Source organism: Chanodichthys erythropterus, chromosome 2 (assembly GCF_024489055.1).
Source record: "Chanodichthys erythropterus isolate Z2021 chromosome 2, ASM2448905v1, whole genome shotgun sequence".
Taxonomy (NCBI): domain Eukaryota; kingdom Metazoa; phylum Chordata; class Actinopteri; order Cypriniformes; family Xenocyprididae; genus Chanodichthys; species Chanodichthys erythropterus.
The window spans coordinates 3,788,336-3,805,322 of record NC_090222.1 but is presented as its reverse complement, the minus strand read 5'-3'; the positions used below and the strand labels follow the sequence as shown (position 1 = coordinate 3,805,322).

At 37.5% G+C, this 16,987-nt stretch overlaps 1 protein-coding gene across 2 annotated transcripts in view; it reads left to right on the top strand.

Moving 5' to 3' along the window:
• Positions 1–16,987, top strand: part of adcy3a (adenylate cyclase 3a) — a 41,675-nt gene that overhangs the window by 2,273 nt on the left and 22,415 nt on the right. For both annotated transcript variants that reach the window (XM_067399885.1, XM_067399878.1), the window contains exons 2-6: positions 3,206–3,355; positions 11,290–11,420; positions 11,510–11,621; positions 14,695–14,822; positions 14,981–15,139. In XM_067399885.1, the coding sequence (XP_067255986.1) occupies positions 3,206–3,355; positions 11,290–11,420; positions 11,510–11,621; positions 14,695–14,822; positions 14,981–15,139 (680 nt within the window). The remainder of the gene's footprint in view (positions 1–3,205; positions 3,356–11,289; positions 11,421–11,509; positions 11,622–14,694; positions 14,823–14,980; positions 15,140–16,987) is intronic.

Here is a 16,987-nt window from a genome sequence, read left to right as displayed (position 1 = left end):
CAAAATGTTCTTTATACTCTCTTTCAAAAGGAGGTTTTCACAGTGATGCCATTGAAGAATCATTTTTTTCCCCTAAGGACCTTTCAGTGAACAGTGCTTAAAAGGACCGTTTTCTTTTTGTTAGTGTGAAGTCCACAAAGTCTCTAAATAACCACTAAATAGTTTCTTTATTGGCATCGACACCTTTAACATCCATGGAATTTTTCCTTTTAAGAAATGTTCACTGAGAGGTTCTTTGTGGGACCCAAAATTGTTCTTCTACACTCTTAAAAATAGATCAATGGTTCCATGAAGAACCTTTAAAATCAAGTTTTTTAATGTTGTTTATTTGTCTATGTGGTGTATTTTAATGTGCTTTAAGACAAACCATGTGTGAATTCATAAGTCAACACCATTGCTGAGTATTTCCTCCTTAAAACTGCAGTGAAAAAAAGACTCAAAAACACAAATTACCTTGTAAGCAATCACGTCAATATGTGATCGTCAGCCAGTGGATCTCTGAACTGGTGTGAGCGAGTGGAGGCGGGGCTAATTTGTATATTTATAGAACAGTATATTAAATGAGGCAAGGGTGTAGAGTTACATTCAAGAAATTTTAAGCATGAAGGAATTATTTTTCAAGGAATTTTTTTTTTTTTTTTTTTTTTATATGTCATTTTGGTGATCCAAGATGAGTTTTAAGAGATAAAACTATTGACTACAGGGGGACTTTAACATCCATTGAATTTTTCCTTTTAAGAAATGTTCACTGAAATGTTCTTTGTGGGACCCAAAATTGTTCTTATACACTCTTAAAAATAGATTTTCTTCTATGCATGGAAACTTTTCATTCCACAAAATATTGGAAAAAAAGGTTCTTTAGATTTTTAAAATGTTCTTCACACTAAGAAAAACATGGTTCTTTTAAGAAATGCTCACTGAAAGATTCTTTGGGGAGCCAATAGCAGTTCTTCTATGGCATCATTGTGAAACCCCCCTTTGGGAACCTTTATTTTTAAGAATGTAAATGAAGTGCCCGTATCGTCTCGTCGCACAGCTCCTTCTGAGGATTCTGATCAAAGTCTGATTCAACTAGTGTTAAAATAGTATTTATCAAATACTATTTATTACATATGTACTAACAAACATTGGCAGGTAGATTTCTCTGCGAGTTACAAATGTCAGTGTTTGGTAAAAGAAGTGCCAGTTTATAGATGTGATAAGGTCCCACAAGTTAATGTTAATATAATATAATTAATACATAATATTGACTAAGAGCAATTCATTTGTTACAGTATTTATTCATCTTTGTTGATGCCGGTTAATGAAAAATATAATTTCTCATCGCAAGTTTCTGATAGTTTAGGTCCATTAAATAATATTAACATACACAACTTTTGATTTCAATAACGTATTTGTAAATGTTGAAATTAACAAACTAAAATTAATAAATGCTTTTGAAGTATCATTAATTGTTAGTTAAAACAGATTTGGTCAAATAATTGGATTTAAAGCATAACATAATTCTAATTACTAGATTTATTTATTTTTTGTCTTTTTATGGTACTAATTATTTAGCTGTCAGAAATGGTACCTACATTACAGTTTAAAATGTGTTACATTTTGTTTACTAAAATTGAATTAAAGATCCAGAATTTTTACTTTATAAATCATGTCACAATTGTGCTGGATCTCACATGTGAAAACCCCATTTTCGCACTCTTAAATATAAAGGTTCTTTATTGGCATCGATGGTTCCACGGAGAACCTTGGAACATCCATGGAATCTTTCTGTTGCACTAAAGATAATTAAAAAGTTCTTAACACTAAAAAAAAAGGTTATTTTTAGAACTGTTCACTGAAAGGTTCTTTAAGGAACCAAATACGGTTGTTATATGGCTGCAAAAACCCCTTATTTGGAACTTTTGTTTTTAACTTTAAACCTGCGACCTAGAGATGAAGTACATATATTTAAATTTAGATACGTTTAGTTACCCGAAGAAAAATACTGGACTTACTGGACTTCTTTTTATTCTAATATATTATTTAAATTGTAAAGCATTTAAACATTATGGTAGCATTTGTTTTACTACCATAAATTGATGTGCTTAATTGTCATGAAAATAATGCTACAAAGCTACAAATCTGGTCTTCGATTTTTCATATAATATAATGGATTTTGGGATTAAATCTGACTGGGCATGCTTTCATCAGATTCAGGGGATGCATCATAAATAGAAACTTAATATTTGTTTCTGTATGTATAAGCGTGCTGTCATGGTGCCTGTTTGTGGCACTGCAGTCATAAGATGGTAGAAGGGGCCAGAAGGGCCGGCAGGTGGGTGTCCAGCCGAGGTGCTTCGCTCTTCTTACTCAGCAAGACTGCTTTTGGTACAAACTGCAGCCCCGAGAGACATAACACAGAAAGCAGTTTATTAGAATACATTACAGAGCAAGATCCTGAAGATCAACTGTTCATGGTGGCATTATTGTGCAGTGCAGGTCCTTCTGTAGTTAGGTGAATCTCACGAAACTGATCAAGAACTAGTTTGGGTCTTTTCACCATGTTCAGAAATCATTTGGGACATTATGTTTTTTTTTTTGTGTGTGTAAATTCTTATAACTGTAATGTGAAAAAAGTATATTATAAAGTATTTATACATCATGGTAGTTTTTGATGATTTAAAAAAATTACAGCATTTTTTTTATTTCCTTACTTCATGATAATAATTTCAGTCACTTTTTTTTAATTGTTATCGTCAGTTATTTATATTTTCTAAATTATATATACTGGTGGTCAGTATTTGGAATAATTAAAAATCTGAAGCAGCACAACAGTTTTCAACAATGATAAGAGTTTCTTGAGCAGCAAATCAGCATATTAAAATGATTTCTGAAGGATCATGTGACACTGAAGACTGGAGTAATGATGCTGAAAATTCAGCTTTGATCACAGGAATAAATTATATTTTACTATGTATTCAAATAGAAAACAGTTAATATTACTGTTTTTACTGTATTTTTTTAATCAAATATATTCAGCCTTGGTGGGCATAAGAGACTTCTTTTAAAAACATAAAAAAAACGTAATATATATATATATATATATATATATATATATATATATATATATATATATATATAATACAGCTTAGACACCAAGTCAAGAAGGGTTGTGTAAGAACACTGTGGATGCGTGTCATGATTGTGCTCTTCTGTCTTGCAGCTGCTGGCCAACATTGTGATCTACTTATGTGCCATCACAGTGGGCGTCATGTCGTATTACATGGCCGACCGCAAACACCGCAAGGCCTTTCTAGAGGCCCGGCAGTCGCTGGAGGTGAAGCTGAACCTGGAGGAGCAAAGTCAGCAGCAGGTGAGAGAAACAATAAGAGAAAACCAAGATGAGCCTGTGAATTTTTATATGCTGAGCTAGAGATGCTCATCTGATGAACTATGCAGCATTTCCTGTTTTGCTTATTTGCTTATAAAACTCAGTTTTATTTCAGTTAATTATGCAGCCCTGTGCCTGGTCTTAAGATTCAGTCACATTAGCAAAATCTTGATGAAATTTCATGTAGTGATGTATGAAGCTTCTTCGAACCAAACAGCTTTTTGTTGGTCAACGCAGCGATTTTGCATTACAAACTTGAACCTGTTGCGAAAAACCTTTGCCCTCACACCAAATTCCTGATTGCGTGGATTGCTATTGAAATTACTTTTTTTTTTTTGCCGAACAATGATAATAAATTTATGAACGGACCTTTACTGTGCACCAATGAAAATCATTATGTTTCATAATGTTATATTAAAATGTTCTAACTTGCTTTTGTTGATCACCTGGTTTGTTTTTATGTGATGTCACACTATGTAGCCCCGCCCACAGTGAAATCTCATTGGCCTAAAATCCCAGCCTACAAAACTGTATATTAAAGGGTTAGTTCACCCAAAAATGAAATTTCTGTCATTTATTACTCACCCTCATGTCGTTCTACACCCGTGAGTCCTTAGTTCATCTTCAGAACACAAATTAAGATATTTTTGTTGAAATCTAAGAGGTTTTTTGTTAAATAAATATTTTTTTGCGCACAAAAAGTATTCTCATCGCTTCATAACATTAAGTTTGAACCACTGTAGTCACGTTGACTGTTTTAACAATGTTTTTACTACTTTTCTGGACCTTGAATGTGGTCATTTTGTTGCTTTCTATTGGGGATTTAAAAAAAAAAAATGCTTGAATTTCATCAAAAATATCTTAATTTGTGTTCTGAAGATGAAAGACGGTCTTACGGGTGTGGAACGACATGAGGGTGAGTAATTAATGACATTATTTTCATTTTTGGGTGAACTAAAGCTTTAATCATCTGATATGGCTGCAATTGTGTGATGTCATACAGGATTTTCAGTTTTTGTGTGGACAGAAAATTGCTTCATGTTTGTGTGTACAGATTCAGCAGTCAGTTCATCATTACAGAGCAAACAGTTCCTATTAGCAGAAAGTTGAGAAGGGAAATAGGTGTGTGTGTGAGAGTGAAAGAGAGTGAGAGAGTGCAAAACAGGCCGATAAGAAGCATATGAGGAGAAACTCCCTGAATACTAATGGAGAAGCAGGGGCTGCTGGGAGACGGGGTCTGCCAGCCAATCAAGGAGCATCCGGCTACAGCAGGTTACCATGGCGACCAACCTCCTGAGACGATGTCAGCTGTAATCACACTAGTGACTCCCTCCTCTTGATCCTTTCCAACCTTTATCTTCTTTTATTGTCACACTCTCGGGTGAATATACTGACCTGATATGTTGTCAGCTGCCTCCTCTATTCATGTGTGAGTGTGTGTGTGTGTGTGTGTAGGAGTGGTAGAATGTGTTGGAGGAGAAGCGGCAGTGTGTGGGTGTGTGCGCGCTAAAGGGCTCTGCGTTGTCCTGCTTGTCGTGTCAGAGTCACGTCAATGCCTCGGGGTTGACTGGAGTCAAAGCAAAGCCGCTCATTGTGATCATTGTGGAATATGTTTGGGACTGAAATCCCCTACTGTGTTAACAGGTTGCCATCTGGTGTATCAGTTCCTGGTCAAGGAACGTATTTGAACAATACATTTCCTTATATTTGTGTGTGTGTGTTTCCCCTCAAGTTTAATCTGCATTTCCTTTAGCTTTGAGTGTATATGTAGGTTTGTTGCTATTTTTGAAGCAATCAAAATAAGGCTTTGTTGCTTTTAGTCTGTTATAGGTTTGGGTGTTGTATGAATTTTAGCAATTCCAGTTCTGATTCCAGCTCTGCTTCTTGATTCTGATTCTTATGAATTCCCAGTTTCCATTCCAATATGGAATTTTTTAAAGGTGCGATTAAAATTGACTTTATATTGGCATAGTTGAATAACAAGAGTTCAGTACATGGAAATGACATACAGTGAGTCTCAAACTCCATTGTTTCCTCCTTCTTATATAAATCTCATTTGTTTAAAAGACCTCCGAAGAACAGGTGAATCTCAACATAACACTGACTGTTACGTAACAGTCAGGATCATTAATATGTACGCCCCCAATATTTGCATATGCCAGCTCATGTTCAAGGCATTAGACAAGGGCAGCCAGTATTAATGTCTGGATCTGTGCACAGCTGAATCATCAGACTAGGTAAGCAAGCAAGAACAATAGTGAAAAATGGCAGATGGAGCAATAATAACTGACATGATCCATTATAACATGATATTTTTATTGATATTTGTAAACTGTCTTTCTAAATGTTTTGTTAGCATGTTGCTAATGTACTGTTAAATGTGGTTAAAGTTACCATCGTTTACTACTGTATTCACGGAGACAAGACTGCCGTTATTTTCATTATTAAACACTTGCAGTCTGTATAATTCACAAACACAACTTCATTCGTTATAAATCTCTCCAACAGTGTAGCATTAGCCGTTAGCCATGGAGGACAGCCTCAAATTCATTCAGAATCAAATGTAAACATCCAAATAAATATTATACTCACATAATCCGACGCATGCATGCCGCATGCATGACGAACACTTTGTAAAGATTCATTTTGAGGGTTATATTAGCTGTGTGAACTTTGTTTATGCACTGTTTAAGGCAAGCGCGAGCTCCGTGGGCGGGGAGTGTGAGCATTTAAAGGGGCCGCAACCCTGAATCTGCACATTTCTAATGATGCCCCAAAATAGACAGTTAAAAAAATGAATTAAAAAAATCTATGGGGTATTTTGAGCTGAAACTTCACAGACACATTTAGGGGACATCTTAGACTTATATTACATCTTATAAAAAAAAAAAAATGTTCAATGGCACCTTTAAGAAAAATGAAGTCAAAGATTTAGATATCAAACGTTTTTATTCTGCGTCTTTTTGCAAAACATTCTGTTGCAAAATGAATACCATGAACAAAAATTAGCAGCCTAAAGAAAAACTAACTAATAAATTTTAAACATAATTAAAGAGAAGAATAAAATAACAACAAATAAGCAATAGCACAAATAAATACAACTAAACAAAGTTCGGAAATTGAAATCAAAAGTTATAGTTTTTATAAATAAAACATAGATGAATCCTTATTAAAGTTACAAATGTTATTCATTAATTTTTCTTTTGTTCTTTGATTAATGTTAATGACACAGACTGCAACAGGTTTATTCACTCAAAAATGAAAATTATCCCATGATTCACTCACCCTCAAGCCATCCAGGGTGTATATGACTGTCTTCTTTCAGACAAACACAATTGGATATATATTTAAAAATATCCTGGCTCTTTCAAGCTTTAAAACGGGAGTATTAACTGTAATTGAGATTTTAAAGCCCAAAAAAAGCACATCCATCCATCATAAAAGTAATAAAAGGTTAATAAAGGCCTTCTGAAGTGAAGCGATGGGTTTTTGTAAAAAAAAAATATTCATATTTACAACTTTATAAACTAGAATCACTGAGTCAAATTCCGACAGAAGAATAAACTTTGACCCGAGGCATGATATTCTGTCCCAGATGCGTGTTTTAGCTAGACAAAACTGACAGATAGCTAACAGGAGTCAGAAAAGGTCAGACGCAGGATTAAAGTTGAAGGTTTTTACTGTTATGTTCTTTCCTGTTCTTTCTCTTTTTTTGTAAAAATACAAAGATTACAAATATCTTGTTACAGAATGTTTTCAAATAGACATGAATGAATTTCCACTGTTTACAACATTCTTTGAGCACACATAACAAAAGGCTATATTGTACATTCAGCTCTGCTTGGTATTATTGTTGTTCACGAATTGCCATTGTTACAGAAAACATAAAGCTTGAATGATCGGCATCGGCCGCAAAAATCCTGATCAGAGCATCCCTAGTAGGTTTATATGTAGAGTTGCTATGAGCGAATCCATAATTCATCTGTTGCCTGGTTTGGCTGCTAGACGTAGTGCTACGGACTTAGCTATGTCTGTGGTCTTCCCTGGTAGCTCTGCTCGTAGGGGCTCCAGACTGTCCCGTAGCTGTGCTCGGTGTTAGATTTTGCTGTATTTGGCCGTGCAGTCGTTTGGGTGCCTCGCCAATGTATTAGATTTCTCTAATACATAAAATAAGTAAGCTTGACCAGAGTTCTTGTGGGGAGAAGAATCTGTTGAAGGTAGTAGTGTAGCACAGTTCTTCAGCAGAGATGTCAGCGTGTCGGCCTTCAAAATATCTTAACCCAAAGTTCTATCTGTGGGACAGAACTTTATACATGAGGAAAAAATGGTTACAAACAATAGAACACTTTTAGGACCTCCCACAGGAGATCGATCTACCCTGTGATCTGCTCTGAGCAATGCTGTCTCTTTGTCATTCACACCCATCAGGTGCTGTGGGCCATACGTCTGTATGGGCCATTTGGTTCACACCTTTACAAACACAGGGTTGATTGCATCTGAGGCACAGTCACAATGTAAATGCATCATCTAACTAAAGATAATGAAAATACACATAATCTTTCATCGGACTGGTCTAATTCAGGAGTTCCCGTTGAGGAAATGGTTGAGCTTGGAGGCATCAGGGCCTTTTCCTGGCACCTATAACACTGAGCATTCTAGGGAGTAAGGCTGTGGTGTCACAGGATGTGCCTAATTGGTTGCTAACTAGGGGTGTAACGATTCACTCATGTCACGATCATGACACAAAAAGTTTTTTTATTATTATTACTTTTACTTTTTTTCTTAAAATAATATTATTTTATTATTATCAGGACCCACAAATATTCCCCCATTGCATTATTTTACATCGTATAGTAGTTTAATGTAGTAATGTCACATTTTTGTCTCACGCAATACTCGTTAAGTTAGTATATCCGAAAATTTTAATTCTGCATTTACTCAGTCTCATGTTGTTTTCATGCATCATGCAAGCATTTGAATGCACGTCTTTGTAAATCTGTTCATCATAAAGCCATCGTATCTCTTCAGAAGACTTGGTTTTGGATTAGACCACTCGGTTGGTTATTTTTATGATGCCTTTATGACATTTTATGAAGTTTTCATGAAGTTTTAGAGGAATGGACTTTTAGTCCTGGTCCGTTTAGCATTCAGATTGGCAATTTTATCACCAAACCAAAAGATACCGAACCTAAAGGCATAGGGATACGTTCACAACCTGATTGGTCGGATTTTATGATGAACATCAAAACATCTTACCGAACATCCAAAACAATGCTGTGTGCTGAGGTAAATGTGCTCGTTGTGTGTGCGTAACCTGCATATGATGGTATTTTGGCCAGCTGGGAACCCGTGAAGAGCTTATAAAATACGTAAAGGAGTCAAAACAGCGCCGGGAATCCCTCCGTCACAAACAATCTGCTGTGAGGAGAAGTGTGTCTGATGCCTGTGATGGGCATTTTTGGGTAAATCACATTGTTTATATCAACACATTTTTATATTGTGATATCTCAATATATCGATCTCCATTGCTGACGCATATACAAACCCAATTCCAATATTTTCAATATTTTATTCAGAATACAACATAGATGACATATCAAATGTTTAAACTGAGAAAATGTATCATTTTAAGGGACAAATAAGTTGATTTTAAATTTTATGGCATCAACACATCTAAAAAAAGGCCTTGTTTACCACTGGGTGGCACAAACATTGGGACAAGGCCACGTTTACCACTGGGTGGCATCCCTTCTTCTTCTTCTTTTTATAACAGTCTGCAAATGTCTGGGGACTGAGGAGACAAGTTGCTCAAGTTTAGGAATAGGAATGTTGTCCCATTCTTGTCTAATACAGGCTTCCAGTTGCTCAACTGTCTTAGGTCTTCTTTGTCGCATCTTCCTCTTTATGATGCGGCAAATGTTTTCTATGGGTGAAAGATCTGGACTGCAGGCTGGCCATGTCAGTACCCGGATCCTCCTTCTACGCAGCTATGATGTTGTAATTGATGCAGTATGTGGTCTGGCATTGTCATGTTGTAAAATGCAAGGTCTTCCCTGAAAGAGATGACATCTGGATTGGAGCATATGTTGTTCTAGAACTTGGATATACCTTTCAGCATTGATGGTGCCTTTCCAGATGTGTAAGCTGCCCATGCCACACGCGCTCATTCAACCCCATACCATCAAAGATGCAGGCTTCTGAACTGAGCGCTGATTACAACTTGGGTTGTCCTTGTCTTCTTTAGTCCGGATGACATGGCGTGCCAGTTTTCCAAAAAGAACTTAAAATTTTGATTCGTCTGACCACAGACGAATCTTCCACTTTGCCACAGTCTATTTTAAATGAGCTTTAGCCCAGACAAGGGAACGTTCCTCAAAAGGGAACGTCTTAGGGTTATGTATGTAACCCTGGACAATTCAAATCTGATGACATTTAAAGGGATAGTTCACCCAAAAATGAAAATTATCCCATGATTTACTCACCCTCAAACCATCCTAGGTGTCTATCTTATGACTATCTTCTTTCGGACAAACACAATCGGAGATATATTTAAAAATATACAAGGTTTATATACAAGGTTTATAATGGTTGTGAATGGGGGGCTGCATTTTGAAGCCAAAAATAATGCATCCATCCATAAAAAAGTGATCTGTACGACTCCATGGGGGTCCGTATGGAAGCGATGCGTTTTTGTAAGAAAAATATCCATATTTAAAACTTTATAAAATTTAGATAACTAGCTTCCGGTTGATGACCGTACGCAGAATGCGCAAGTCGATTTGTGGCGGAAGAGTATCCTTTGACCTGATGCATACATAATGGTGAACACAGAGGTGCAGAGAACAGAGCGAAATAAATTACCGGTCATGGATTATAAGTCTAAAATGATAATTTTTAAGGAGAAATGTCGGAGGATTTCGATATAAGAAAAGAGGAGCTTAAATTTGTTGCACAGACCTGAGTTTATGATACTCCTACATCCTGCGTTAAACAACGCGTCAGAGGATTACTCATTTGGCAGAAGTCGACTTGCGGATTCTGCATACGGTTGTCCACCGGAAGCTAGTTATTTGAATTTATAAAGTTGTAAATATGGATATTTTTCTTACAAAAACGCATCGTTTCACTTCTGAAGGCCTTTATTAACCCCCTGGAGTTGTATGGATTACTTTTTTTATGGATAAATGCATTATTTTTGGCTTCAAAACACCCTTTTGTTCACTCAGGCGCTCCATGTGACATCATTGGACTGCCATCGGCCGACAACATTGGCGTAAATTCAGACATGCTTCAGATACCGGGTTTTGTGGGACGCGTCCCCATAGCATCAGTATCTGACACAGTGTCTCGTACTCTTCTTGGGGAACCAGGGTTACATACGTAACCCAAAGACGATTTGCTTCTCAGGAAACATTTCTTTTATTATCAATGTTGAAAACAGTTGTGCTTCTTCATATTTTTGTGGAAACCGTGATACATTTTTATCAGGATTCTTTGATTAACAGAAAGTTTAAAAGAATAGCATTTATTTGAAATTAATTTGTAACATTATGTAACCAATGTATTTATTGTCACTTTTAATCAATTTAATGTGCCTTTGTTGAATACAACTTTTAATTTCTTTAAAAATATATCTTACAAGGCCTGGGACATTGTACCTGGCCCAAACAGAGCCTTTAGAAGTAATTTCCTGTTTTGTTTTTTAAGTTAATAAAATTTGTTAAACAGAGCTGCGAGTTGTACAGTTGTACAAAGAAACCATTAACAAATGAGTATTTAGTAAACAAACATGCAGCGGTGGTTTATGTGCAGAACTTGTGTGAATATATCTATCCAGTCTGCTGATGTACATTTACAGTGGCAAATACACAAGACAGTTATGTTCTTATAATCAGTCGTTGTTCTTCCTCATACAGGAGCGTCTCCTGCTGTCCATCTTGCCCAAGCACATTGCAGACGAGATGCTTCAGGACATGAAGAAAGAAGCCAGTCAGAAAGAGATGCAGCAGTTCAACACAATGTACATGTATCGGCATGAGAATGTCAGGTGAGTTTGTTACAGCTTTACAGTAAATGAGGGCAAAGCTTGATGTAGATTGTTTCTAAAATGAGCCTTTTACTGTATTTTTGTTGCAGTATTCTGTTCGCAGACATCGTGGGCTTCACACAGCTGTCCTCATCCTGTAGTGCACAGGAATTGGTTAAGTTGCTAAACGAATTGTTTGCCCGTTTCGACAAGCTAGCAGCTGTGAGTTACTGTTATCTGTATGCATGCATTTTTCAATATGTTTAGTAACGTTTACAAGATTAAATCGTTTTTGGTGTCTAATGATTTTAAGCTATTCATATAGAATATCAACAGTAGAGTTTAAAGTAAAAATCACATTCATTTTTTCCATAGAGAACCTGATTTTAATTTTGTCTAAAACAAATGTTTAAAGCCAAAATAAATCCTGAAGACATAAAAGATTATAAATGACATAGTCTAGTCTAGTCAAGTGTGGGGTTAGTAAGATTTTTTTTTTTTAAATGAATGCTTTTATTTAGCAAGGACATTAAATTGAGCAAAAGTGACAGTAAAGACATTTATAATGTTACAAAACATATTAAATAAATTATGTTCTTTAGAACTTTCTATTCATCAAAGAACATTTTTTTTAAATGATCATGGTTTCCAGAAAAATATGAAGCAGCAAAACAATGTTTTCAACACTGATAATAATAAGAAATGTTTCTTTAGCATCAAATCATCATATTAGAATGATTTCTAAATGATCATGTGACACTAAAGACTGGAGTAATGATGTTGAAAATTCACATGAATAAATTACATTTTTAAATAAATTACATCAGAAAACAGTTATTTTTAATTTTGTAATAATATTTGGCTATTTTACAGTTTTTACTGTATTTTTGATCAAATAAATGCAGCCTTTAAAAGTTAATCCAGGCTGAAAACAAGAGAAACATTGGGGTATAAATACACAAGCTAACAAGACTGGCACAAGGAACAGGTGTAGATAATGAGTAGCTATGGTAACTAATGAGGGTAACTATGAAAACAATCAGGGGAGTGATAAAAAAACAAAGAAAATGGGAACTAATCACAGGAAGACAAACAGCAGGAACAATAGGAACAAGAATACACTTCAAAATAAGAGTCCTTAAACATGAGACGGGGGAAAATAAGACAGGAATTGTAACCATGGAGTGGATTCCAGATGCTCCACAAACATGTAGCAGGAGGGTGGTGGAGAGGAGGTGGACCAGGGGGATTGATGGAGGGCCAGGCCCCTGAGGAGGAAGTAGGCCTGGTAACCAAGGCGGTGCAGGCAGAGCAGGGTAACAGGGTGGAGCAGGCAGAGTGGGGCACCAGGGCGGTGCAGGCAGAATAGGAAGCCAGAGATGGTGGCCACCAAGGCAAAGCAGACAGAGCTAAAGACTACCAGGGCAGAGCAGGAGAACCTGAAGATCCCAACATTGGAGCAGGAGATACCACCAGAGCAGAGCAGGAGGAACTAAAGACCATCATGGAAGAGCAGTCAGAACTGGAGACCACCACAGAGGAGCAGGAGGAACTGAAGACCACTGTTGTGGAGCAGACAGAGCTGAAATCCACCACAGTGGAGCAGACGGGGCTGAAGACTATGGTGAAGCTGGTGGGGCTGAAGACCACAGTGGACCTGGCAGAGCTGAAGATCACAATGAATCTGGCATGACAGGGAGAACATGTAACAGGAGATCACAGTAACAGGTAGCACAGAAAGTTCGGGGACTGCTTTAACAGTCATGAGAAGGGACACAGAGAGTCCAAAGGTGGCCTCCATGGCCATAACTGGGTGGACAGAATGTTCAGATACACATCCGTGACAGGAAGCACAGAGAGTTCCAAGATGGCCTCCAATGTGACAAGAAAGGCAGCAGGATCAGAGATGGCCTCCTTAGCCCTGACAGGACAGGCAGAGAGCTCAGGAAGTGACGCAGCTGCTTCTGGAGGAGCTGTAGCCGTCGCAGACGCCTTCCGAGGAGCAGGGGAACTGTGTGTGGCCCAAACATATAGAAGCGCAGCCGATGGCAGCAAGACCTCTGGGACCATCGAACTTGGGCTTGAAAGCGCTGAGACCACCGGACTCGGGAGTCAGGACCACCAGACTTGGAAACCCATGGTGGGGCAAGTCCTGTGGCAAACCCACGCAGCCACTGGAGCTTGAGGTGCATAGAACAACCCCCCCCCACAAAGAGTTTAGAGTCCCACCTCCCCCACAGTGAAGGGGGAACCTTTTAACTGAAGAACGTAATCCAAGAACTCACACCCTTGAGGACCAATATGGAGAACTGTTGATTGAAAATGGTCATTTAGTCCATCGCAATAGAAATCAGTGAGGGCAAAGTCCGGGAGGTCAGTCAAACAAGCAATGTCCAAGAAGTCTCTAGTGGGTCCTCAAGTGTATATATTCCTTGATGGAGCTGGATTAATCTTACTGCTGGATCCATCTGGTCTGGTTTTCTGTCACGTGGTTGTTTTAGAAACGAAGGAGCATTGGATCCAAGTGCATTAGACATGTTTATTTAAACAAAACAACAAAAAAAAGTCCAGACAGAAAACAGGATATTCCAAACACAGGAGAAACAGGACTAAAACAAATGCACGTAAGACAATAGCGATGGCCGCTTTCGAAACATGCTTCATGAAGCTTTAAAACCTTTGTGATTAATTTGTTTCGAAACAGTGATTCGGAGCAGGTATCAAACTGCCAAAATCACATGATTCCAGAGTCTAGAGTCAAGTATTAGAAAGAGTGGGTGCATCTCAATCAGCTCCCTAGTTCAAACTTTCACTCCCTAAAAAGTCCCACAATGCACCGTGTGAAAACCATGGAGCATCAATGCTCACAATGGTCCTTTAATGGAAGTTCTGTTGAATGTATACTGTATGTAACAAGCAGAGTATTTATCATAATGTACTTTAAATTAATAAATAAAGTCAGAAAGATATCAGTTCTGCTATGAGGACGTTGTGATGAGTCATCAGTGTCCTAATGTGTAGTGAGCCAGGGTCTTTACTGTCCTTACTAGTGCCCGACTTCATGTACACAAATATATGGATTCATGGCCTAGGAAGCTAGGGAGCTGATTGAACTAATCACAGGAAGGCAAACAGCAGGAACAATAGGACAATTGTCTCTATTAAGAAAATGAAAAATACTGAAAAAGTGGATGTACACTGTTGCACTCTATTGACGCCTTTATTGGTTATTTGCTGAAATTAGTTTGACCAGTAAAGCCTGAAGAAATCTAAAGGTGCTTTCTTTCCTCGTCAGAAATACCACCAGTTGAGGATCAAGATTCTCGGCGACTGCTATTACTGTATTTGTGGCCTTCCAGATTACCGTGATGACCATGCGGCCTGCTCCATCATGATGGGCTTGGCTATGGTTGAGGCAATTTCGTAAGTGATGCATAATCATTTAACTCCTGAACTGTTCATGAACTGTCACAAGGATTTTTCATGGAAATTAGTGACTGGTTCATAACAATTATTTGTAAATAGCCTAAGTTGGGCGTGCTTGAATATGACAAAGTTTGACACATTCATCTGGACTTCAGATATGTTCGAGAGAAGACGCAGACCGATGTGGACATGCGTGTCGGGGTGCATTCTGGGACAGTCTTGGGCGGGGTGCTCGGACAGAAGCGCTGGCAGTATGATGTGTGGTCTACTGACGTGACGGTGGCCAACAAGATGGAGGCAGGAGGAATACCAGGGTAAAGACCCGCACCTTCACCAGAGCTAAAGCTTTTTTGTTTGGTTCTGAATGCTAGTGTCAATTAACTAGATTAGGTCATTTCATACGTTTTTACTGATCAGACAGTAGGGATGCACGTTATCGGGGAAAAAAATTAAATAGCAATAATTTGTTTTTCTGCGATATACAATAGTGGCAGATATAAAGTGATTAAACCATCAAAAGTTCAAATAAAACATCTAAATATGAGGAAAATATTTTAAATACAAGGGAAGAACAAAACAACAAAAAGCTCACAGGAAAAAAAGCATACATTGACTACAACATAATCAGTTATTAAAGGGATAGTTCACCCAAAAATGAAAATTTTGTCATCATTTACTCACCCTCATGTTGTCCCAAACCTGTATGAGTTTTTTGTTCTGTTGAACACAAAATAAGAAAGAAACTCATACAGGTTTAGAACAACGTGAGTGTGAGTAAATGATGACTATTGCCTCGTTTCCACCAAACGGTACAGGACAGTACAGTACAGTTCAGTACGATTCAGGATGGTAAACTCGGCTTGCGTTTCCACCGCCAACAGTACCCTAGGTGTATGCCGGAAAGTAGCGGTCAACGTCATTCTCACGCATTCTCTCAGAAAGCGACACAGTAAACAACAATGGAGGACATACTGCTGATCTTGTTCTTACTCGGCATGTGGCTGTTTGTCGCAAGAAGAAACAATATTGTGTTTAAACTTTGTTTATAAATGGCGCCTCTTCTGTTGTCATTCCCCTTGTAGCACGCATAAGTGACATTCTCTGTCAACCAATCAAGGTTCTGCAGTGAGTCTAGCTCCACTCTTTAGTACCGGACAACTGTGCTAGGAACCTCAACGGAAGGGTCCCAAAAAAGTGGTTACGGTTCGGAATTAGGGTACCATTCACAATGTTTGACAAAGGAAATGGCAAACACTGAGTACTGAACTAAACTGTACCGTGCCACTAGGTGGACATGAGGCAAAAATGTTCAGTTTTGGATGAACTTTCCCTTTAATATTTGGTTGGTTCTCTCTTCTTTTTGCATGTATTCATAATTTCTTTGTGTGACAGCCTGGCCAAGAATTATGTTTCACAAATATGCACAACTACACAATACACAAAATCGTCAACAAATTTTTAATAGTATTTGAATAAAGGGTAAAGATGTCAATTTTCCGAGGCCAGACATCACTTTTGGCAACTACTGTATATTGCGATATCAAAAAATATAGGAAGTTTTACCAGATGACTTTCGATAGCTCTATTTGGAAAGAATTAATTAATTAATGATTTTGTTAAGGAAAGAATATAGCAAAACAAAACAAAAGCTAAGCTTGGGTGTAATAATTATTATAATTTTATTGTGATTATTACTGAATATTAAGAAATATATTGTAATAATCCTATTGTGCTGTAAAAAAATATATATATATATTTCATGAAATTCATTTTATTTTACTGTAAAATTACAATACTAATATTTACAAGCTTTTATTTGATGGGTTGCCAGCAAATAAATAAATGTGAAAGCGCCATGTGTTCTTTTACACGCGTGCAGCTCGCAGTCTCTGAAACAATGTATCATGAATAACACATGTGTAAATGATGCGCTTCACTCTGAAACCGGTGTATTTACTTAATTAAATCACAGCCTGAACTTGATTTTATTTTGATATATCGTGCAGCCATATTGGACAGCTATTTATTCGTGTGTGTATCCAGTGTAAGTGCCCTCTGACACACAGTGAAGACAGACGGCCGATCAGTCACTGCAAGAAGTGACTCAGACAAGTGTAAATGCATCTGGTTGTTCAGGCCACTAAACTTTACTCCTCCCTAAC